This window comes from Denticeps clupeoides, chromosome 11 (genome assembly GCF_900700375.1).
Source record: "Denticeps clupeoides chromosome 11, fDenClu1.1, whole genome shotgun sequence".
NCBI classification, from domain to species: domain Eukaryota; kingdom Metazoa; phylum Chordata; class Actinopteri; order Clupeiformes; family Denticipitidae; genus Denticeps; species Denticeps clupeoides.
The window spans coordinates 13945989-13970235 of record NC_041717.1 but is presented as its reverse complement, the minus strand read 5'-3'; the positions used below and the strand labels follow the sequence as shown (position 1 = coordinate 13970235).

General features: G+C 39.5%; 1 protein-coding gene across 3 annotated transcripts in view; it reads left to right on the top strand.

The window, feature by feature from the left end:
• ksr2 (kinase suppressor of ras 2) overlaps positions 1-24247 on the top strand; it is a 73840-nt gene continuing 49593 nt past the window's right edge. For 2 of the 3 annotated variants that reach the window (XM_028995984.1, XM_028995982.1), the window contains exons 1-5: positions 1-766; positions 11195-11335; positions 12400-12550; positions 19890-19925; positions 20846-21353. In XM_028995984.1, coding sequence (XP_028851817.1) covers positions 590-766; positions 11195-11335; positions 12400-12550; positions 19890-19925; positions 20846-21353 — 1013 coding nt within the window. In that variant the 5' untranslated portion in view covers positions 1-589. The remainder of the gene's footprint in view (positions 767-11194; positions 11336-12399; positions 12551-19889; positions 19926-20845; positions 21354-24247) is intronic. The other variant, XM_028995985.1, reaches the window with a different exon arrangement.

Here is a 24247-nt window from a genome sequence, read left to right as displayed (position 1 = left end):
GCTGGCGCTGCGCGCTTGATTGACAGGCAACATGTCGGTGTGGTGGGAGAGCGCCGGGATGCAGCCGATGGCAGAGGAGACGGGGAGTGCCTGCACCCGAGCCCGACACCACCTTTAGGCTGACGATGCGCTGGCCGCGACGCGTACGGCGGCGTAATGGTGCGTTGTGAGGGTGTCTAGAGCTCGATCTCATTTGCAAGTGCTCGGCGAAGCCAGTGCACCGCTGTCCTTTTTTTTTTTTATTTCTGTTGCCGTGTCTGCATATTTTTTTTTTCTTTTCTTAAATCAAGCCCTCGGCACCAAAACCACAAAGTGTAGCCCGCCACCTCGATGAAAACACGTCGCCGGGATGTCCAAGAACGACAGCAATGGGGTCGCCGTTCACGTAGAATCTCGTTTTTCACCAAATTTCCAGCATTGATCTGGGGGCTCCACGCGTCTTGTTTTCCTTTTTCCTTATTCACTTTTTTCCCCCCACCGCCCCTTTGCTTTCCATTTTCCGACAAGGAAAGGGGGGCAGCGTCGTTTTTTTTTTTTAAAAAAAAAAGGCAAGTGCGAATTTACAACCTGACCAAGGGTCTTGCAAATTATGGACGAGGAGAATATGACCAAAAGCGAGGAGCAGCACCTGAGTTTGCAGAAAGCCTTGCAGCAGTGCGAGCTGGTGCAAAACATGATCGACATCAGCATTTCCAGCCTGGAAGGTTTAAGGACCAAATGTGCCACATCCAACGACTTGACACAAAAAGAGATCCGAACGCTGGAGGTAAGAATACATTTACATGCGAATACATTTAATGGCAATAACGACGTCGAGATATTTTTATTCGATGGAAATCTCGGCATCAACATCGTGTGTTCGTAGTCGTCGGGCGTTTATGTGTGTGTGTGTGTGTGTTTTTTTTTTTTTTTTTGGGTCGGTGTTCGATTGTGTAGACATATGCGTGTTTGCGTGCGCCGTAATAAACGGCGGCGCGGCGAGCTGCAGTGCGCTGTTGTGCGCATGCGCGGTCGCTCTGCAGGTGGCGGAAAAGCCGCGCCGTGCGGGGACGCGTCCCTGCCCCGAGCGGGCTGTTCCCGAGACGCAGAAAGCGTGGACGCGGTAGGATGTTCGGCCTCGGAAACTCGGGACACTCGTATAATCTGGAACGTTTGGAGTCAAAAATGATCGGAAAAGTCTTGGATGTTTGCCCACCTTATAATGTGGAAAACCCCGAAGCACCATGGGATTGGAGCATCGGCGTCTGAAAAAGTGAAAATGCTTCGGTCACACCTGAGGATTTTAAATTGTACATTTTATATTCACAAAAGTTTAAAGTTATAGTCACAAGAGTTTCATTGATGAAATGCTTCCTTGGAAAAAAAAAAAACCAAATGTCCCAAAAACAAAGTTGTGCAAATCTGGTTAGTGACTCTGATTTATTTTATGTAATTAAAAGCAGCTCCTCCAGTTGCTAGGCACCTAGGACACAACACAAGATAAAATAAAATCACAAGTTAAAGTGAAAGGTGCAAAAAGCTCTGCTATATACATGTGGAAAATACATTATTGTGTACACGTTGTTTAAATATTGCACGTTAATGATGTTCATACTAAGTGAAAGTTAGACTTTGGACAAGGAGAATAATGGGAATTACAGTGTTTTCTGTACTATTAATATAAAAAATTGCACAATCGATGAATAGAATTCCAGGGGTTGGGGGTTAGTCTATGTAGTCAGTGCATATTACAGTTCGGAATGGTAATGGCTTTTGGGGAAAAGCTTGTAATGTTTTGGAAGAAGCCATTGAAGTAAGTGGGATTTGGACACGCAACTTTGTGGGTTCTCTGGCTGTTGTGTTACCCACTAGGCTTTTTTGGAGTTCTTTTTTACTTGAAAGTAAAATCTCCCCTTTGCAAACTCCCCTGGTGGTTTACAAGTGAGGCTGCAGCGTCAGTCCGTAGGCGGGGGAATTTGAACAGTGGAGCAGGTTTCCAGGATCTTGTCGCATGCTTTGGAGTCTGGGTTTTTTTTGTTCCACGACCACAGGCTGAGAATGAGGCCTGAATGCAGGTGCAGCGTGGTTGTGCACGGGCTCTGAACTCTGACGCCTGGTGTCATGTGGTGTGGACAGGATGACGGTTTATGGGGGACAAGGACAATGCGTGGGTTTTGCAGCATCAGGGCTGGTGTCAGAACAGTCACCCCGAGTCCCGGCTTCCTCGCGGTCCGGCATGACTGTAAAGAGGTTTTCAGACAGTAGCTAATTCTCTGTTTGCCCTCTGTTTTAACATATCTAACATATCTAACGTAATATATCTACAATTTGGCAGTTGCTTTAATGCAGCGGGGAAATTACAGTGCACAGTACATCATACAGGGTGGTAGTAGCATAGTGGGTAACACACTCGCCTTTGAACCAGAAGGCCCAGGTTCAAACCCCACTTACTACCATTGTGTCCCTGAACAAGACACTTAACCCTGAGTCTCCCCAGGGGAACTGCCCCTCTAACTACTGATTGTGAGTCGCTCTGGATAAGGGTGTCTGATAAATGCTGTAAATGTAAATGCAGTGCAAAAACTGTAGTTTTTCCCTACAGTTAATTTGATTTTGAAGTGATGGTGTTAATACAGACCCTACTTAAATAGCTTTAATTGTTTGCTGGAATGAGCATCTAGAATAGTGGTCCTCAAACCTTTAGAATTACTCTCCCAAATAAGATTGAAATAAGAACGTAATGTGTTTAAGTCATATTTATTTTTCTTGTTATTGCACATTGATATTTTATCCCAGCTACAGTTCAAATTAAAACAAAATCCCCAAATGAGACCTCATTGTAGTAAAATTTTTATAGTTGTTGTCAGCCTACATTTCACTGACCCCCAACTCAGAAGTGAACTCTCAGCATTCAGACTTAATCCCAAGAAAAAAAAATTGGTCCAGAGTAGATTTTTTGTTTGTTGGAAGACTTTTTTGTTGCTTTGAATAAATGCTTATTTTGAGTGTTGTTTGGATCATTTTGCCAGTAGACCTGTTATGGTTGTGATGCGCTGTTCAATAATGGAGTTTATTGTTCATGTGGTACTACAGCCAGGAGTGTTTTTATGAAATCCGACAGAGTGAACATTTCAGGACTATTGTCCAGCACGGCTGCTGCTGTTCACCCAGCTTCCCTCTGTCCATGTCCTTTGGTCCTGGTGGCACCTTGCATCAAACTCGCTGACCCTGTTTTTACCTATGTAGGGCTGGAAGTGTCCCTGAGCAAGACACTTAACCTTCAGTGTCACCAGAGGCACTGTCGTAGCAATTGATTGTAAGTCGCTCTGGATAAGGGCGCCTGATAAATGTTATAAATGTTAATCCCAGCCTCAAACAGTAGCTATATATGTGTCTCTATATATATATATACACACACACACACACACACACACACACACACATAAACACCACCGTGTTTATTGGATTTTAACAGAGACAAAACCATGTATTTGCAAAAAAAATATTTTTTAAATAAACAAATACAAAACCTGAAACTAAAACTAAAACAGCACTTAGTTAGTTATCTCTGTGGTCAATTAATCTCTTCATTGGAATTGATCTCTTCATCGATGGTAACTTAAGCACGTTGTAAGTCGCTCTGGATAAGGGCGTCTGCCAAATGCCGTAAATGTAAATGTGGTCAGAGTGAACAAAGAAATGAAGAATTAAAAATATAGAAATGAAACCATAAACAACCAGGCCAGTCAATCCACTAATGTACGATTAAACAGGAGCAAGGGGGAGATATTAATTTTAAAATACTGGAGAAAAGGGACCCAAATTCTCCAAAATGTATTGGGGGTGCCCTTCAGAGGCAAAAAAAATTCATGTCGTTATCCACTGACTGTGAGAGGGAGGAATACAAGTAATATGAGCAGTAAAGTACCAGATCTATCTGACCTGTAGTTAAAAAAAAGATGGACAGAGCCACCAAAAATATTTAACCAAGAAATCTGGCCTGTCAGATAAAAAAAAAAAAAAGAGTATATTTACTTGTGGGCTCAATTTTACATTTTATGCAACAATTGTTAATGCAATTCGGGAATTGTTAGAATACAGTTACTCTTTATTAAAACAAGAGAATACTTTTAGAATAGATCTGCTGCCATGTAAACATGTAATATTAGTGTTGGTGCTGATTTGCCTGTTGCCTGCTGTAATGTATTTCTCGGGACGTCCCTTGTTTGCATTTAATTAGTCATAAAATACCACAAATGAAGGTCATGTGACCACTTACAATAGTCTTGTTATGCTAATTCTGATTGCAGAATTTTTTTTTGTGTTTCACTTGCAGTTTGTCCTAATAAGACTCTGGGCGGAGCATCTGCTTTTGCTTGAGAGCCAAACCTTTTCCGGAAGTTTTTTAGTGCTCCAGCTACTGTATATGATTTATTAATGTGCTGTTTTTGGCTTTTACCGGAAAGGTAAGGAAGCATAGGGATAAACACTGACACAGCCTAGGGGCCTTGCATCAAAACAGAAATACCAAATATGTTTGAATATTTACTCTCCATTAATATTTAAAGAGGAATAGTTGCGCTTCTGCTAGATATTTGGTTGGAAACCATATGGCATTTTTCCCAGGAAAGTTGTAACAGTTTGAATCTCTTATGCATGCACTGCTAAAATTTCCGTATTAGCAACAAATTGTCATCTGCTGGATTCATCAATACTGCCCACATAATTCCTCATTTTCGTAGATGGTACATATAGGATATGCATATAGGTCCCAGTTAAGATGCTAAAAAGAAGCATCTTATGCCTTTTTTGGATAAAAGAAGCATAAATAAAAATGAATATAAAATTGTGAAAATATGAAGACTGGTAAAAAGGTTTAGTGCTACTGCCAAGCTTTCCTGGGCAATCTAATCTGGACGTATATATTGTATATTGTATACAGTACAGGCCAAAGGTTTGGACACACCTTCTCATTCAATGTGTTTTCTTTATTTTCATTTCATTCTCACTGAAGGCATCAAAACTATGAATGAACACATGCAGAGTTATGTGCTTAACAAAAAGTGGAGACCTGGCCTCCACAGTCACCGGACCTGAACCCAATCCAGATGGTTTGGGGTGAGCTGGACCACAGAGTGAAGGCAAAGGGGCCAACAAGTGCTAAACACCTCTGGGAACTCCTTCAAGACTGTTGGAAAACCATTTCAGGTGCCGACCTCTTGAAGCTCATCGAGAGAATGCCAAGAGTGTGCAAAGCAGTAATCAGAGCAAAGAAACTAGAATATAAAACATGTTTTTTTTTTTTTAAACACGCCTTTTTTTTGTTAAGTCCATAACTCCACATGTGTTCATTCATAGTTTTGATGCCTTCAGTGAGAATCTACCAACATTGAATGAGAAGGTGTGTCCAAACTTTTGGCCTGTACTGTATATCTACATTATGACCATTATGACAGGTGAAGTGAATAGCGTTGATTGCTCTTGACAGTGGGTGGGATATGTTAAAATGCACGTTTTATATGTTTGATGGGCGCATAGAGTAATGGAAGAAGGTGGCTTGGTCTGCTGAACCACACTCTCGTTCACATTTTAATGATGGCTGGGGAAGACCTTGCACCAGGACCGATTATGGGAAGAACTCTACAGGCTGGCAGTGATTCTGTGGTCAATGTTCTGCTGGGAGAACTTGGGTCCTGATATTAGTTTGTCCCACGGTTTGTTGCTGACCAAGTACACCCCTTGATGGAAACGGTGTTGCAGACTGTAGTGCCCTCTTTCAGCAGGATACGGCGCCCTGCCACACTGCAGAAATGGTTCAGGAATAGATTGAGGAACATAAAATATCTGCACCCAGATACCATAATTGAACTTTTCACAGTCTTCATGTCAGTATTAGGTGTTCGTAATGATATGGCTAATCTGCGTATGTGATTAGGTCATTTATACCTGTGTGATCTATTTACTGAAGTTAGAAGTTAGAAGTACAAGTACTGCATGCCCACTCTCAACGAACACGGCTGCTGATGAGAGTAGAAAATCTACGTGACCGTAGCAGTTCATTTCAGGATGTTCACGATCTCCGAGGCCATGAAAGATTGAACAGGGTGGCAGAAACGGAGGCTGGACTACAGAGACAGGCCTCATCACTTGCTCTTGAAAACAGGTCCCTTGCCGGTGGCACACTTACAGCAGCAGTGCGACGCGCCGCGTGCATTTCACTCCGCTGGCGGCTGAAATTGAACCCTGATGCATTTGTGCATTCATGCCGTCCTCGCTTATTTGTCCTTTTATCCATTTGTGAAGGGAGAGTTTTAATAAAACATGACGTAACCTGACATCTAGCAAACAAAATCCAGCGCTAATGTGCAGTGCGCTGTGTTTTGGACAACGCCACGGTGATCAGGAGCTATTTTTCATTGTTTGTCATTTAGATTATGGTTCTGATGGACATTACATAATTCCATTTTATCACCGTCCCCCTTTTTTCAGACTTTGAATTGTTTCCAAATACAATTTACCCTTTGCAATTATCACCATGTCCTGTGTTTAAAACTCTGATGTTATTTCTTGCCATGATGTGCCTTTATTCAGCAATGTTGGTCATGTTTATTTGCATGCCACATTTATCTGAAATTTTCTTGCCTTTTTGACAAGTTTTGCTTGTTTGCAATAAGCTACGGCTGAGTATGTATTCCATGAAAATGCACAACACATTTCATTCATTAAGTGTGTGAGACACATTAATTAATTAATTATGTATTTCATTTGTCTAGTTATGGGTCAGTAATTTCCTAGATAATGAACTTGTGTTGGTTTAAGTTTCACATTTGGACAACAGACCAGTGGTGAGACAGTGAACAGCGTTGGGCATATTGTGTAAAGATCTATTTACAGTTATATATTTGTTTTTATGCTATGCTGAGGTATTTTTCTTACCACATGGAGAGAAATATTCACTTCTACTATAAATATTTTTGGTGGCATGTCTTCATTTTTAATTTTAGTCTAGTCTTTGCTAGTCATTAGTTTTAGTCACATCCATACTCATTTTAGTTAGAATTATTCATGTCTAAAATTAGTATTTCATGACTAAAATGAGTGTTTTAGTCAACATAAACTGATGACATTTTAGTCTAAGTCAATGTTTCAGTTTTAGTAAATGAAAATTTTATTTTAGTCTCTTTAGTAATGCACTGTTTAACCAATTCAGTATAGTATATAGCAGAACAGACAAAAAAACTTTTCTTTTAGCCAATTCCATAATTTATACAAAGTTATTTTATTACTATATTATTGTTACCTTATAGACTCAATAACTACGTCTATTTCAGACACAGAAGACACTCTGATTTGTTCCATGTTTTTTGAGCACACATTCTGTTTTCTTTTCCACTTCATTGTAAAGAAAGTAAATGGAAATCAAATTAATGCATATTGCGGAAGTGACATCATCCATGTGAACAGATACATGAAACAGAAACACTGCTTAAAAAAAAACGTCTTGTCTCGTTTTCGTCAATTAAAATGAAGAGACATTTTAGTGTAAACCATAGTAAAACATATTTAGTCTTCTTCTTATTTGTCATGATATATTTTGTTATCGTTATCGTCACATGACCAGCATTTATGCTGTGTCTCGACCCGGTCGTCAAAAAGGTTAGTTGACGAAGATATTTTAACATTTTCATCGACACTACTACGTATTATAATACCAATGAAATGCCTGCAGGGATGATATTGTGTTTATAAGTAGAATTTATTTTAGGGCTGAAAAGAGTATCCACTCCATGTCTTTCCAAATCCACAGACAATCGGCATAGTGATTTGCTTATTTTTCTGTTTAAGTTGGATTATTAGTAATACTGGAATTGTTTATTTATATTTTCTTTTTACTATTTTGTACCATTGTACTCATATGGGCTATGGCAGAGGGTACACCACTAAGGACAAATAGGTTAACCTATGTTTCTAAAATTTTAGCTCTGGAGCCAGTAAACCACAGGTTTTTAGCTTTGATCTAATGAAAGTTGAGTTTGACACTTTTTTTGTGACATGTTATGCAACATACATAACACACAATAGACTGAATCACTAACACACTATTGATATAGTTGTTTAAAAACTAGAGGTGGGCATAGATTAATTTTCTTAATCGAGATTAATCTCACTGTAATTTTAATAATAATAATAATAATCTAGAGTAAGCGAAATTAATCTAGATTAATTTAGATTCAAGATTAATCTATATTAATCTACATTAATCTAGATTAAAATGGCTCATTTGTATTCTGCCGAAGGCATTCAGAATATGTGTGCTACCCAAATAATGACTAAAAGTAAGTCTTTGAGAACGGGCTTCTCAAGACAGGGGGCGCATTAGACCAGGGGCTCATCTCCTGTTTCCAAAATGCATCAGAAACTGCTTGAGAAAGCTGTTCTACTGTGATAATTGGTGATGAAAATAAATTATGTTCAATAAGATGTACTTGTGTTTACCAACTGTTTATTCTGTTAAATAGCTGCATCCATGTTACCACGTCACATTTGATGTGGTAATTTCACAGTTCGAAGACTCGTTCTCGCCCCCTACAGTGCAATTCGGCTAGGTATACATCCGCGCTAAAATATCAAGGAGAAAGTCATCATAGTGTAGCGGTTCTTCTTCTGTGTTGTGTAACTTTTTGATTTTGTTTCTTGAATGCAAATGATGAGCTGACACCCAAGAGATTTTCTGTGCAAAGTGTATTCTGTACAAAAAGCAAGGTCGCGTCAGAACATCGCGTCTTTCTGCACCTCTCTCTACAATATACAGTATTAAAAGAACATAAAATATTCACAAAATAACACACATGCAAAATATTCCTAATATGTACATACATTAAAATGAAAGAAATAACTTTTTGCACACAAACCCCACGCACCTCACAACTCACGCCATGTGTCCAAGAGACCTGAACCGGGTCTCAAAAACAAAATAAAAGTCTTTAGGAAATAAGAAACTAAAAGACACAAGAAAGAAGAAATATACTTATAAATCTAGTGTAACCATTTAACTCCGGCACAATAGCTTGCGTAGTATAGACCCAGCTCAAATACTAAAATATTCGATAGTTGATTTCGGGATTCTCCCGTATATCACCACCGGGAGAAATGGCAGGGGGTGACGCGTAAAGTGCACAAGGTTGAAATCACAACCAGGCGGCTCTGACAAAGTATATGTTTATGTAGTTATTCATTTAAAACCCCGCAAATTACCTGTAAATGTGGCGCTGTCTTACATTTGGGGTCTAGCCAAAATGCCACTATTTTGTAACCTATGTTGTACTTAATCTTGATAAAAAGATGTTTCAGTCTTTTATTCCAGCCAGTTTGACAATATCATTTTATTGACGATTCTGTTAACCAAAATTTGCATCTTGTGGCCCATGATAAGCAGCTCAATAATCTGCCCAATTTTTTTTTAAATTCAGTCACAATTTTCAAAAAAAGAAAATCAATTTTCAAAAAGAGGACATGTCAGTGGACAGGAGGACGTCCTGTCCCTTTATTTGATTACTTTAAAAAATACCAACCAAGTAAGTGATTTGCCTGTCTTTTTGGCCTTTGTGCACATGGTGACACAACAAAATGTGTCCTCTGCTTTTAACAGTTCTCTGCTATGTGGCACCTCAGCGGATCAGGATTCGAACCCACAACCTTCTGATTACGGGGCCGCTTCCTTAACCGCTAGGCCACCGCTGCCCCCACTCTGTTCTAACCACTCTGGTGTCTTCAGTTTCAGTCTGGCAATTTCAGAAAAAAATACTGATTAAAAATTGATTAAAAAAATATTCAATTTGGGAAAGTATATCTTGATGAGATTGCCATGTCACCTCTAGAATAAACAAAATGATGAAACCAGTGGATGACACAGAAATTAGCTCACAATCACAAAATCCCTCATTTTCCACAAGATCCCTAATCCCTAATAAAATCTATTCACTCATTGTAATTTTGCAACATGAAGATGTGAGGACAAAATGTGTATTCCCACGGAACTGCATCTCTCATCTCGTAAAGCTAAATAACGAGAACAGTGCATCGCCAGAGTCACTGTTCCCGCCAAGGGTTAATGTTCCCTGGATGGGGTGTGTAGAGGTGAAGCCTGGATGATCTGTTTATTCCACTCTTTCTGGGTATCCTCGAGGCAGGAACAGCCAGTGGGTTCTTGGGAAGGGTGGGCAGACTGTTGCCAATTCCGTGAACAATTGATTAACTGCGGCATGGGGCGGCATGTTTTAATTCGACAAAACATCAAGTCATCACATGCACTAGGGACATTAGTCTGATTTGTGAAAAATCATGCAGAATTAGGAATGATGGTAGCTGCTCCCCATGATGCTCTTTGTTCACTTTCGAAAAGTAAACACACACTTTTGCTCCTAGTTTACATTTAGATGAAGGTCATTTAGGGCAATTTGTCACAGCAAGCAATTAAAATCTGTACAATAATAGTTATTAAAGTACATTTTCATCTATTCTATTTGTTGTGTATTAAGAGAAATCCACTTAAGAATGAATGGACCAAAATTAATTGTTATCTCATGTAACACAAATTTAGACATGGACATTTAAAAAAGTACCTGATGGGATCAGGACCACAGACAGCTCCTCTCCCTTTTGTACGTTGACAAATTTCAGCATCGACTGATTGTGATACACTAGTGCATCTAAAAACAGCTAGAATATGAAGAATGTTGTTTTTTTCATAATTTAATTCATAATTTTACATCATATAAACCTTCAACCCAAAACATGTATTGACTCAATGTCTAGTTTTCATATGCTGTGTGCCATGATCATCAATATAAATCTTTTACACTTATTGAATTTTAAATTTAAATAATAGTGTATTTTATATACTTAATTAAGTAAATCATTAAAAAATATGATAGTGTTTATATACACCATTATAAAGTAGTAGTACATTTAAAATCCATATGTTTTTCTGTCTATATATATATATATAACAGGTTGTTAAAGCTCAGCAGCAGTGATTCATTTCTTGTCGAGTTCAAGCAAGACATACTTTACCCCAAATTCACCAAAAAAGTTTTTTTTTTTCATTAGTGTTTTTCTGTGTCAGTTTTAATTTAGTGAAATATACCATGCAGGAAGTCGTATTGCTTCAGGACGTGACTGTTTTCTGACCCGGCACACTTCCCTCTTTCCCCAGGGCAAGCTGGTGAAGTATTTCAGTCGCCAACTGTCCTGCAAGCGCAAAGTGCCCTTACAGGAGCGCAACATGGAGCTGGACGGCTTCCCTCAGCTGGGCCACTGGTTCCGCATCGTCAACATGAGGAAGGAGGTCACCGAGGTATGCGCCGTTTCTCCGTAAAGCCCCTGGGAAAGGAGAGTTATTAATGGCTAGATTGGATGAGTTTCTCCAGTACTGAGAAGAATCTGGGTTAAAGTTGTCAGCGGGTCGCGTAAAGCGAGCTGTAAAAATGCCTTGAATCAAACTCTTTCTAATGAACAAATTTGTCAGGATTCTGTCTGCTCTGACTGTTCAGGTGATCTGGGGGGTTAGTCTGGCTCTCAACTCCTCAACCCCACATTATTCAGTAGATTAAGTAGGTTTCTGACTGTAAGTACAGTTTAATTTGGAATAAACAAATGCTAAACAGGAATGAACACAAATAGATTTTTACTAGTACATGGATCTTAATTCTGAATATTCTGGAACATTTCAATCAGGATTTATTCATGTTTCGTTTTGGTTTTGCCTGTTGGTCGTATTCAAGCAATGCATACGCTGCAATACAATAGACAAAACAGTGAAGGTCTTATAGACAAAACCCAGCAACATATAGACAACTGCAGATAATCTATATACACTATCATTCAAAACATTTGGGGTCCTTCCAGTTCAGATGCTGTGTATGTTGGAAATATCTGTGGAGGAGTATCGGTATACATGTAGAGAGGAACTTTATCAGCAACAATGCTGTGTTTGTTGAGACAAAAGTCTGTCTCTTTAAAAGCTTAGTTTATTATTAGAAAAACCCTTTCAATTGTTTTGGTAAAGCGGGAAACAGTTGCACGGATTTAAGAAGCAACAAGACTGGCCAGATTCACGCTAGTACAGTATCTGGTGTATGAGCAGATTTTAATCTGATTTAGGGCTCCATTGTTTATTTTTCTTTGAAATTATTTTTTTTTTGTATGCAAACCCATTTGATATTTATTTTTCATGGAAAAACAAGGCAATTTCATAATGACCCTAAAACAAAAACCATAGTAAAAGCTTGTTGGCCTCTTTGTGTGGAAAGAATGTAAATGTGGCACTCTGGTTGTGTGTACTTAATTACTTAGAACGAGCAATTTTAATACAATTCTGGAAGAGGAAGCGTTGAAAGATTTGTGCTCGCGTCCCTGCAGGAGATCAGCCCGGACCAGTTAACCCTGGAGACCCTGCTGGACATGAGTGATGAAGACGTGTGTGAGACGGTGCAGAAGTTTGGCGCCACTGTGGAGGAGTGTGCCCGACTAAACGCCTCTCTGTCCTGCCTTCGCAATGCCCACAAGTCAGGTGAGGCCTGCAACCACTGGCCAGTATATTGGGAACAATAACAGTGAGAAAAATGTTGTCATTTTTGTCCCCCTTTTACATGTATTTATGTAAGAAACTAGATTTTAGGTGCTGTAAGGACACAAATTAATCAGTATTTTATTCTTTAGGCACTTAAGACGTCCAAAACACAAGTAAAAATTTAGGATGTGTGTCCATTTACATTTAAACCACAGTCAGCCATCACATGAGCATGGCACAAAGCTGGTGAGCACGTAGTCTGGAACGAATGGCTAGTAGCACGCTGAGAATCCTGGGAAATGATTACAAAACACTCACTACTAATGAGCAATCGTCCACTCTTACACCAGAGATTGTTACCCGCTTTTTAAAGATAATGCGGGTGTTCTTGTCGTCCTGTAATTCTGGACATAGTGGACTGCACTGGGCACTCAGCCACTTTAGACAAGATTACAAAGCGTAGGGAGTAAAGGTGCTCAGCTTAAAAAGAAGTGTCATCACTTTGCAGGAAATGTCCTTGCTGGACTTTACAAACACTTCCAGTCAAATGTCTGAATGAACCTACACTGAAAAAAAAGTGAACACTGGCTAAACCTAAAAAAATTAATGAATGTCATGTAATAAATAAAAAAAATAGCAAAAAAGGCAAAAAATTGACCATTTGAATCTCTCCAATGAAGGGAGCATTTGCTGTGATAGCAGAATTTCACACTCTTGGTTTCTCTCCACCAGTTAGACAATGGAGATGGTTTCCAACAGCCGTGAAGGTTTCTACTGAACACTTTCTTATCATTCACTGACAAAGTGAATGACAAAGCATATTCATTAAACATACTTCACTTTCTCCTGATAAAAGAAATTGTAAATGGGTTTTTTGCATTAAATGACAGGTGGCATTAAAGGGTGTTCCCTAATGTAACATTCCATCAGCAGGGAGCAAGGAACAGGGAAAACGGAGCTGGGAACTGGGAAGAAAAGTGAAAGTGATTGTCATTGTGATACACTGCAGCACAGCCCACGGTGACACAGTGAAATGTGTCCTCTTCTTTTATTTGAACTGGAAACCTTCAGATTACAGGTCCGTTTCCTTACCCACTCGGCCACCACTGCCCCAAGAGGGAAAAGGGAACAGGGAAGATGGAAGAGGGACAGATCTATGTGTCCAAACCTCTCTTTCATCGTTTCCTCTTCAGTGGTGGCCTTGCGGTTAAGGAAGCGTTGCCCGATACACCAAGGTGCCACTGAGGTGCCACTGAGCAAAGCACCGTCCCCACACACTGCTCCCTGGGCGCCTGTCATGGCTGCCCACTGCTCACCAAGGGTGATGGTTAAAAGCAGAGGACACATTTCGTGGTGTCACCGTGTGCTGTGTGTGCTTCACAATAAGAATCACTTCACTTTCACTGTAAATGCAAAAAGAAACACACTGCCCCCTACGGGGGACAGACTTCTAATGAATGTTAATGTGTAGTTTCATTAATGTCATACTGAAATAAATGTACAGTATAGTATATAATGTTATGCGATATAACATTATATACTATACTATATATGTTATACGATTACATTTATGACACCTACATCAAGTGTTACTAGTAAAATACTACGTCATTTTATTTCGTTGTCAACTTTGTATGCATTAGAAATGTTCACGGAATTCTCGACTCCCCAGAATTAACTGTCTTGTGGTCGGTTCAAATTTACATAAAATCTGGTGTGCAGTGCTGCACTTTCCTAATCCCCCAATAAGTGTCTTGGATTTTCCAGAGTGTCACAAAATGTCATTAAACAATAAACTGCAAAACAGCGGTTCATGGCCTTTTATGTTTAGAGTTGCTATGTTTAACCAGTAGGTGGCAGCATAACACCACGTGCGGGTTGATGGTCTATATTTTCATTCTATTTCTGATCTTATCTTTGGGCAGTGGTACCATAACACACAAGCAATATTATTTTAGCATTCTTAATTATTCATACAGTTGAAATTTAAAACAAGTTTGTAACAACAATATGCTGTGTAAATGTAAGAGTGTGGGTCTAATTTTGTTTTATCGTTCCCTTTACCTTTTTGTGACTTCAGAATAATGAAAGAAAAGCTATAAAGCAAGCACCAAATGTGACCACTAGAGGGCAGCAAAGCTCCACGAATGTGACCCCAATATTAATTCATGAAAACAGAATTATAATGTAATTCTCTCTTAATAACATGTCTGGTATCTTTTTTTGTCATAGTAATAAAGAATGTGGCAGTAAAAAGAAAATGTTTTTGTTTACTTTTCATGAATGCTAATTTGGAAGGCTAGTTCATTATTAATGTATGTGATGTGGGTATGATTTCACAGGTTTATTTTTGCAGTCCGTAATTTTCCTCTCAAGGCTTCGGCGCTTGCCTTCCACTCACTGCTGCGGGTGATTTTATCTGAAGGTTTGTCTCCTGGTTGAGACCCCTCCGTGGAGTGCATGTGGGATGTATTGTTGTGCTCAGTGTGGGTGCGCCAGAGGGATTGTGGGAGCTCCTTGTGTGGCTGGGAGGGAGCCAGCAATTCAGACAGAGTCCGGCGGCTCACAATTTATCTCGAGGATAGCTTTCTATGCACGAGGGCCTACAAATGGGTTTCTTACATAAGGGCAGGGGCATAACACTCTTCTTTGGTGGAACAATAAGAATAATAATAATAAAACCATTGGGCCCAAGAAACATCTCTACATTTTCTATTCTATTTCTATGATAAATCTAAAAAAAAGTTTTGTGCTTGTTCTGCGTGGGCTTTCTGGAAAAAGTGGTTATTAATCAGTGAACCCTGTAAAACCTGCTGCAAGATTTGAAGAGCAAAGTGCCCCTGGTATTAGTCTTAAAAAATTAAGGATGCTTCATCGGACATTCAGCATTGTACCAATCTGGCTGCTGCTGATGCGCTCCCAGAACCGCAGTATCTGAGAATTCAGACTTAATGACCGGATGGTTAGAGGAACAGAATCTCAAAACAAAATCTCTGGAAAGAGGAAAGGTTACGTTTCTGCACTCAGGAAGACAGATAAAAACAGTCATTATTATAACTACCAGTTTTAATACAATGCATCCTAATGTAACCTGTGTACTAATATTTCATATGTAACAGATGCATATTAATTTTATTCAGGTTCATTGATTTTGTCACAATTAATGTTTTCTGTGCCTTTATGCAGTATATGTTATTAAGCGAATCCTAGTGGCTACTCTCTTCAGAAAAAGTGAATGGAGGAACTAGTGTAATGTAATTGTAATTTACTGATTTGTAGAACGTGGACTGTTCTCCATAGTGGGTCCATCTGAGAGCAGAGCCTCTGACCACCCACAAGTCCTTTCTGTGGATGCTCACCAAACACATCACAGTCCAACTGTCTGGCTGTCACCCTGCCAGTTACGCTATTTATTCTGCTAATAGGCTGTTGTATGTGCGTTCACCCAAAGTCATTAAAATCACAAGGCCTGATCTGAATCACACTCATTTAGTCTGGTCTGTAATTGGATTTAAATGTTACTTGTGAATTAGGAGAGGTGGCCAATGCAGGTACGTACTACTGTTGTCAGACCTGGAAACGTCAGGTGACAGAATTCCAGTACAAAAAATCTGAATGCATGATACTATTTTTAGATAAATTTATACATATTAAGTGCTTTTTCAGGCGTGCTTTGGTTGCCTATAGCATAATTACCAGTGATCACTGCTGTAATTACATTAATTTGCATGGAAATGGCATGTGATAACATCTTATTATGCAACTTCTTTCATGCACAAAGCACCACATCATCTTGCACACAGTTCAAAGTTTAACAGTACTGTGTGTATGACCAATGAATGTAACAAATAAATAAATAGTAGTAATAAGTAATAGTAATAAGTAGCTGGTTTGGATGCTGCGGTTGAAGTCAAAAGACTTCACCCACTGGGGCACTGCAGTTAAAATTCTGGGGCTATTCTGACTTCCCAGATCCCAGATCAAAATCTTGCCATGTAGTTTGTTCCCTTGAATAAAAAAATGTTTTCTGTATTATTGGTTTCAATTTGGTTTCAGACAAAAAATAGTCCTGCTCTCAGCTGGAACCATTTTTTTCAAGTGAGAACTGTTTATCAGGATCATTAACTAACCCCATGACTGCTGCACCCTGCGGTACCTAGAAAGGAATGTGGCATCCCTTCAGATCCAATTTAACAAGCCAAACAGCGGGATACGTTCCCAAAGTCGTTTTTTAAGGCACGCTGTAAACAAAGGCCTCTTCTGGTGCCAAATGAGTTGATTAATTTTGTATTTATTAATAATTTCCTGGTTGACACCTCCCAGAATGTGTGGCTCAGCAGTTAACAGTCCTGGTGCGTATACCTTTCTATAAATAAAAATGAAGGTCTGACTGCTGAATGGTGGCATGGAATGCGGCCGTTCTGACACGGCCTGTTGCCGGCGTGACTGAGAACAATGGTAGCGGCTGAAAATCGCAACATAAGAAACAAATTGCCCTTTAAAGGTTATGAAGGGACTGGACAGCCTCATCCACACCAACTTTATCACCATTAATACTTGTTCTGATAGATGTATCCTCCATTACAGCACTAATAGCGATATCGCTAAATTGTTCCGTATAATTTTTGTTATACTTTTGAGGCATTCAATGAGCAATAAGGTTAAAATTAGACCCATAAAACACAGTTTCCCATTTACTCAGTCAGCTTGTTAAATGCTGTCTGGAATTATGGCTTTTGGAGACTACAAGGAGGCAACATAAAATCTATAGGCCTTATAAACTTGATTTTTACCTTTATCACATGATGAATCATGATCATAGAGTCAGTACACAATCCATACCACTTTCCCAATGTAGAACCGATCAGTGGTGCAGATTGGGCTGGTTTACTGGTTGTACATGTTCACACGTGGTTACTTTGTTTAAAAATAATTAAATGACTGATATAATTTATTACATACATGTCATATGTAGTTAACTAGTTCATTATTACAAGTCACAAGTCATCTAAAGACTTTTTTGCCTGTAGATCAAGACAGATTTTGAGTGTCTTGTTTGTCACCGGCTCTACTAATTAATAATGCTCATCTGAGGCTGTGGGTTGAGGGTTGAGGTGGCAGCCACTTAATTCTGGTCCTCCTTAACTCTGTACTAAAGCATGTCCTCTATCTATCCAGAAAAAATATCTGAAAAATTAAGTCATAAAAGATCAATGCATAATCTGTTGCAATAGGCGATATAAGATTAATAATCTTGTAAGAACCTTATCAATTTGAATACGGCTTCATATTACAGCCACATTTCTATTTTTTATGTTTCATGAATATTTTGTGCAAGTTGTATAAATAGTCCAATAATCTCTGCAAAACTAGACCATTGAAACTGAAACTGAAACTAGTGAATCATTTCACTTTGTTCAGTATTTCCTAAAGTATTTCATGGCTTTTGTCTCGAGATCTTTAGTTATTCTGCTGTTGTAACATCTAATGGAAGTTCATTCTACCACCTATGAGCCAAGACAGAGAGATTGATTCCTTCAATAATAATAAAAAGTAATATATGTAAACATATACAATTATAGTGCATGCAATGTTATCTCAATTTTCATTTATAAATTTTGTTTTTATACAATGTATATATATATATATATATATATAGTATTCTTGAATCTCAAATTTCTAGCTGAGCAAGCAAACTAAAACTAAAGTAAAAATCTGTATTAAGTGTACTATGACCCGTGGTTGGTTTAGTTTTATGGAACAAAACCAACCATTAAATCCCTCTCAGTAGCTCTCAGAACGGAGCACTACCCCATTTATCTCAGCTGGACCACCGCCGCTGTGCTCCACACAAAACGCCACTGGCTACCGAAAAGGAAGACACAAATGTGACCTTACTGCATTTACCATTAGCAAATAAATCTGTTTCAAATTATGTCCAGGAAAAGCCCCCAGCTCAACTTATTAGGGGAGGGGAGTCTACAAGAGGACTTTAAGTGATTTTTTAAGACGCAAAAATAAGAAATGATAGCAGAATTTGCAAAAGATGTACTACATTAAAGTAAGCCAATCAGCATCTTGTCATCTGAAATGCTTATAGGGCCGTCAATCAAATAAATTCATTAATTAGTCACACATTTTGGAATAGGTTAATCGCGACAAATAGCTTAAGATCCAATAATGGGTCTGTGATGTGTTTTAAATATTTTCTTCTGGTCACATTTTATTTTATCTCTCTACTTGCCTGGAAACAGGAAAAAAAAAGGTTTCAGTCACAGACCTGTTTCTCACTAACATTAATTTCATGTCCATGTCGTAGGTCAGACCCACACAGGGACTAAACAAAAGACAGCTGCATTAATAATACTTCTTTTTTTAACAAGTTACTTTTTCATAAATGAATAGCAGCAATTAACGCAATGAATTACTTGTTGGACCTTTGGTTCACATGTGGCTGAAACACACACGGACTCAGGACTGATGCAAGAGTTTATTACATGTATTTGCCATGTATGCTTTTGTGACATTCTGGTGAAATCCCATTCAGACATAAAACAGCCTTGCAGTTTTTATGTCAGTACAGAGTACAGAGTCACAGCAAGGTCTCGCATTGCCCCAGTCTCTGTCTCGGTGGCACAAAAGGGACATAGAAGAGACTCAGAAAAAAAAAAAAGAAGAAGCCGTCTTCACCTCAGTTCTGGCCTTTTTCGGCCGTCTCAGCCCTGCGAATTCTGATAAGTTGTGCCGGGGTGACATATTATGCAAGCGGCTGAATCAAGTCAAATTCAGTGTCTTCCCTGTGACAAGTTCACTGCAGAGACAGCTTCAGATGCCCTATCAAAAGCTATTTTGCTTACGGACCCCCCCCCCCCCCCCCCCCCCCAAAAAAAAAAATGATATCGGTGCCGATGTGTCCCTTCAAATCTCGAGCTGCTGGAGTTCTGATGAATGGCTTTTTTTTTTGTGCCTTTATATGGATTTAATGTCAGTGCTAAAAGCAGCCGAAGCACAGTCTGATGGAGGGAACAAAGGGTGGCGTACTAATTGAGAGCGGGTTCACGGGGAGCGTGCCGGCGTGTTACTTGAGGAAGAAAATAACACCGCTGTAGATATGATGTGCATTAGTGTGGAAGGGGTGCTTGTGTGAAGCGTTTTAAGGGTAAAATGTAAAAAGGGTTGAAGTAACACCCATCAGAGTAAACAGAATCTGCGCAAGCCTGTCATGCAACATGGGTTCACTGTCACCACTTACTGTAAGCAGGATGTACGGATGCATCCTTTCTTCTGCTGATTTTGCTTTTGACAAATATGTTGTTTTTGCTTCGCTTTCCTTTTCAAGAGGAACTTGAGGAGGAAAAAATGCACAGTAACGGAGGTGAAGTACCACTGTAATTTCTAACACCGCTCTACAGAGCAGCGCTTGTGTGGTGTGTCTCAGCTGCGCCCATGTCTTCTACTCACAGTTTTCACATTTTTTAAGTTTGATTAAAGGGGCGTTTCGCAGAATTACACTTCAGTTTGATGGCAATTCTCACTGCAAATCCCCACACAACAATATTGGATCAATATTCATTTAGAATTCGGTAGGAACGTCCCTTTAATAACATCATGGAATTATCATGAAAGCTTTGGTGTGTGCTTCGATCATGTTCTCCTGTGAAAAACACAAGCCGATTGGTTGTTCCCTCATAATTTCATTCTCACGCTTTTTTTTCTTCCCACTACGCTTTCACAATGGGTTTAATAACATAGTAACATCTGTAGTAACATTAGTAACATGGACCAATGAGTGGTCAAAGAATCTTAAATGTCACATCTATTTGTTTTATGTATCATCATAATGATTTGTGCTTAATAGCTTTCATTCATATCAATGTTTTTGTGCCAGTTATTTGTATCACTTACATTTTTTATAATTATTGTAAAATATACACTATTATTATGTATAGAATTGTATTATTATGAATATACATAGCATATACTTGGAATAAAGTGTTAATTGAAGTATTATTGAATACAGTGTGAATTGCAGTGCTACGTACATTAGTAAGTATAATAACAATAATAACAGCAGCAACAACAACACTAATAATAATAATAAAAATAAGGTGTTATGGCTATGGTATAGTTAATAGGCTTAAATACAAATGCATTTTTTATTTTTATTAAGCATAATAATATAAAGAATATAAAGAACCAATATCCAGGTGTTTGATGGGACCAGTTATTAGAAAGTTTTCATTGCGTCCTCATTTTTACTTCATACTCTTCTCCTCTTTTCCTTCCTGATCACAGGTGGCAGTCAGCCCAAACAGGACTGGGCCATCCAGTGGCCCACCTCCGAGTCTGGGAAAGAGAACAACCCCGTATGTCAGCCTGAGCCCAGCCAGTGGATCCGCCTGCAGCTTTCCCAAAGTCCCAAGGTCCAGTCCAAGTACAACCAGCACCTGTGTCACAGCCCACAGGCCCTGGCCCCACTTTCCCACTCCCACTTGGACCGGCTGACTGTGGAAGGCCACACTGGCCTCTTGCCCTCCCTGGACTCGGGCTACCGCTCGCTGCCCCCCTCCCCCCGCCAGAGGCACTTTCCTCACACCCCTCCCCGGACTCCGCTGGTGGTGAACACCATGACGCCCCCAGGCACGCCACCCATGCGCCGGAGGAACAAGGTGAAGGCCCCCGGCACGCCTCCGCCCTCCAGCCGCAAGCTTATCCACCTGCTGCCTGGCTTCACCGCACTGCACCGGAGCAAATCCCACGAGTTCCAGCTGGGGAACCGAGTGGATGACATGCAGACACCCAAGTAAGTCCTGTCCATAGATGTATCGATTTCCACCTGATTTCACATGTGGTTAATTGTTTGGTTCAAGATTCTCAAAAATGTTTTGGTTCATTGAAGTGTTGCCAGATTCAAATGACTTCCCGGCCAATAAATATTCAAAAACATAAAAAAACAAACAAACGATAATTTACCAATATTCTCCCTACGGTCACAGAGATGTACAACTGGGTTAAGAACAACTTGTGTTATCGATCACTATAGATTGAAAGTGACCCAATTAATGATTTACCAGTGTCATCTGATAGAGATGGCTCTGTGTTTAAACTAGCATTTGATTAGGCACATTTATGTGTGCATTTGTTGGGTTTGTTTCGGATTTGTTGAATTAGCCCAGTTTTTGGTCACCTTCAGAAACCATCTGTCAAATTAGGTGGGAAACTGTCCAATCTGGCAACACTGATGGTAAAGGGTGATGTAATTTTTCTAGGGATCCACAACTAAACAGGATAACAAAGGGGTCTCAGAAAAATGTTCGTTCAATGCTCCCAGAATTCCTAGCAATGCTGAATTTTCACCATGTATGCCCATTTTCTGATTTACAATATATACTATATTTAGATGACGCAACAAGTGCTGGTCAAGATAAGCAGTCAGTGCTGACTGGGTTCCTGAATGAGTGTAAATCTTATTAGGCCCATCTCTTGTAACAGTGACCAGGGTATATCCATCATGGGAAGATAATCAGGAAAATGACCCCTGGTCCCCTCCTCATTCAGCCATAAGCAGGAGAATAAACGTCATTTAAGTAATTCCATTAGGCTCCTATCATTGCCTTTGTGATGAGTGGATCTTTTGTGGTGAGAGGCATCTGCATGGTATTTGAGAAAGCATATGTACTTATATGCGTGTGTTTTATGCCTGTCAAAGAGTGGATAAGCCCTGTCCAGAATGGGATTCAACAACATTAGAGAATTGATAACCGGTCCCTGAGCTCTGATACAGCACAGACATGGGAGCCTGCTTTCTAATCAATGGCAGTGTTTAGGAGATGCCTGGAAATGTAGGAACGGGGCAGAATTCAATCACCGGGAGTACTTGTCACTTCCTGTCACTTTGATATTTTGATGTTTTCTTTTTTTTAAGTAACGTTAATGGCTGCATGTTGTAGATTATGTGCACCATTTTCAAACAGATGCTAAGTGTGGGGCTTGTTCACTAGTGTAGGTCAAGGCATACTCAGAATTTACATTTAAAAAATAGATAAAACAATTTTTTTGCATATTGGCACAGATTTAAATAATCCAGAATGAGGAAGTAGTGTGTGTGAGACCTGTGAGTATGTGTGAGATCAACAAGCTCCTCCCATTTTAAACACTATTAAATATACAAACACTATTAAATATTGTGTTCTGGGTGACAGAAGTAATTACACACTAACAAAAAGGGTAATTCGATTATCTTCTTCAAGGGACCAAGCAGGCCTTTCTTGTCAATTTTCTGTGTTTACGTAAATCCTGAGGAAGTCTTTGACCATACATTAGTGAACCCACAAGCTTATTCTCAGTTTGAGAATAGTGCCCTTAATCTACAACATGCAGCCGCTAACGTTACTTAAAAAATGTCCACGTAGCACATATTTGAAAATAGGGTTTTTAAACATGAAAGCTTGCTTCATGCCTTTAGGAACTGGTCAAAAATGAATTTGCTTTGGGTCAGTAAGTCATTTAGATAAGAATGATCTGAGGATGAACACTTTAACCAGGGTGCAAATTAGACAGACCACTCATTACTAAACCAAGACTAATAAAACCATTTAAGTCTGACTAAAGCCCATAAGCGCTCATCTGAATTTGTTGATTTTATTTCCTGTTTTCCGCTCCACGTGCAATCCCTCCTCCATCCATGTGCATGTAGGAAAACTTTTTTTTACCTCTGATCCCCAGATGGAATTTGCATTGATTGTTTGTAAGAAGACATGCTCCAGACAGGGAGCTTCCGTGGCTTCTCCTTCCCCCAGATGGAATTGTGGTGTTTCCACTCACAGCCTTAGCATAGCTGTGAAGAAGGTTAGACACACGCACTGTATTAAAAACTCAATCTGATGTTACCTGGCATGAAAGAGGCGTGGCACAATAGAGGGTACGAGAATGAACAGTTTCTAATTTATTAACACCAGTAGATTACTATTGTACTTACATGTAAATATTGTATGTAAAAATGGTACCAATGTTACAGAAAACCCCAAAATAACAGAAAGGAGAAAGGGATAGAGGAAGAGAGAAAAAAACCCTCAGCCCACAATAGAAAAGTCTTTTATACATTTGACACCAAAAAGGTTCCCACAATCAGGATTTGTCCTTTGATGTCACTGCCTTGTCTTTTGCATCATGACACCTTTTGACACCTCTTGTTTGGGGGATGTCGCAGTTTGACAAAGACACAGATGGGGGACCCTCACGAAAGACAAAAGCACAAAATGCCATGGATCTGGGATTTCCCATCTTACATAGCACATCAGACAGTAAAGCAGAATCATCTTCAAAATGTTACAGTTCTGTCTCAATTTGTCTCAGTTTACCAGTCAACCTCTGTTCCTGCTCTGACCAGTGATATGAACTGTGGAGAGATTATATCTCCTGGTAGTCTTGAGAATGCCTTGGTAACCTTGCTGCCTTCCGTGACCTTCATCTGGAAGAGTAGTTGGAAAGTGACTGACTACATTTACAGCATTTACCAGACCCCCATATCCAGAGCGACTTACAATCACACAAAGGTAATAGGTGGGATTTGAACCTGGGTCTTCTGGTTCATCGGCAAGTGTGTTGCCCACTCGGCTACTACCACTACACAGCTCTGCAGCCAAAGATCTAAACACGATGAACATCACTGTTTAAGGGTTGTTCCTTATTTGTTTT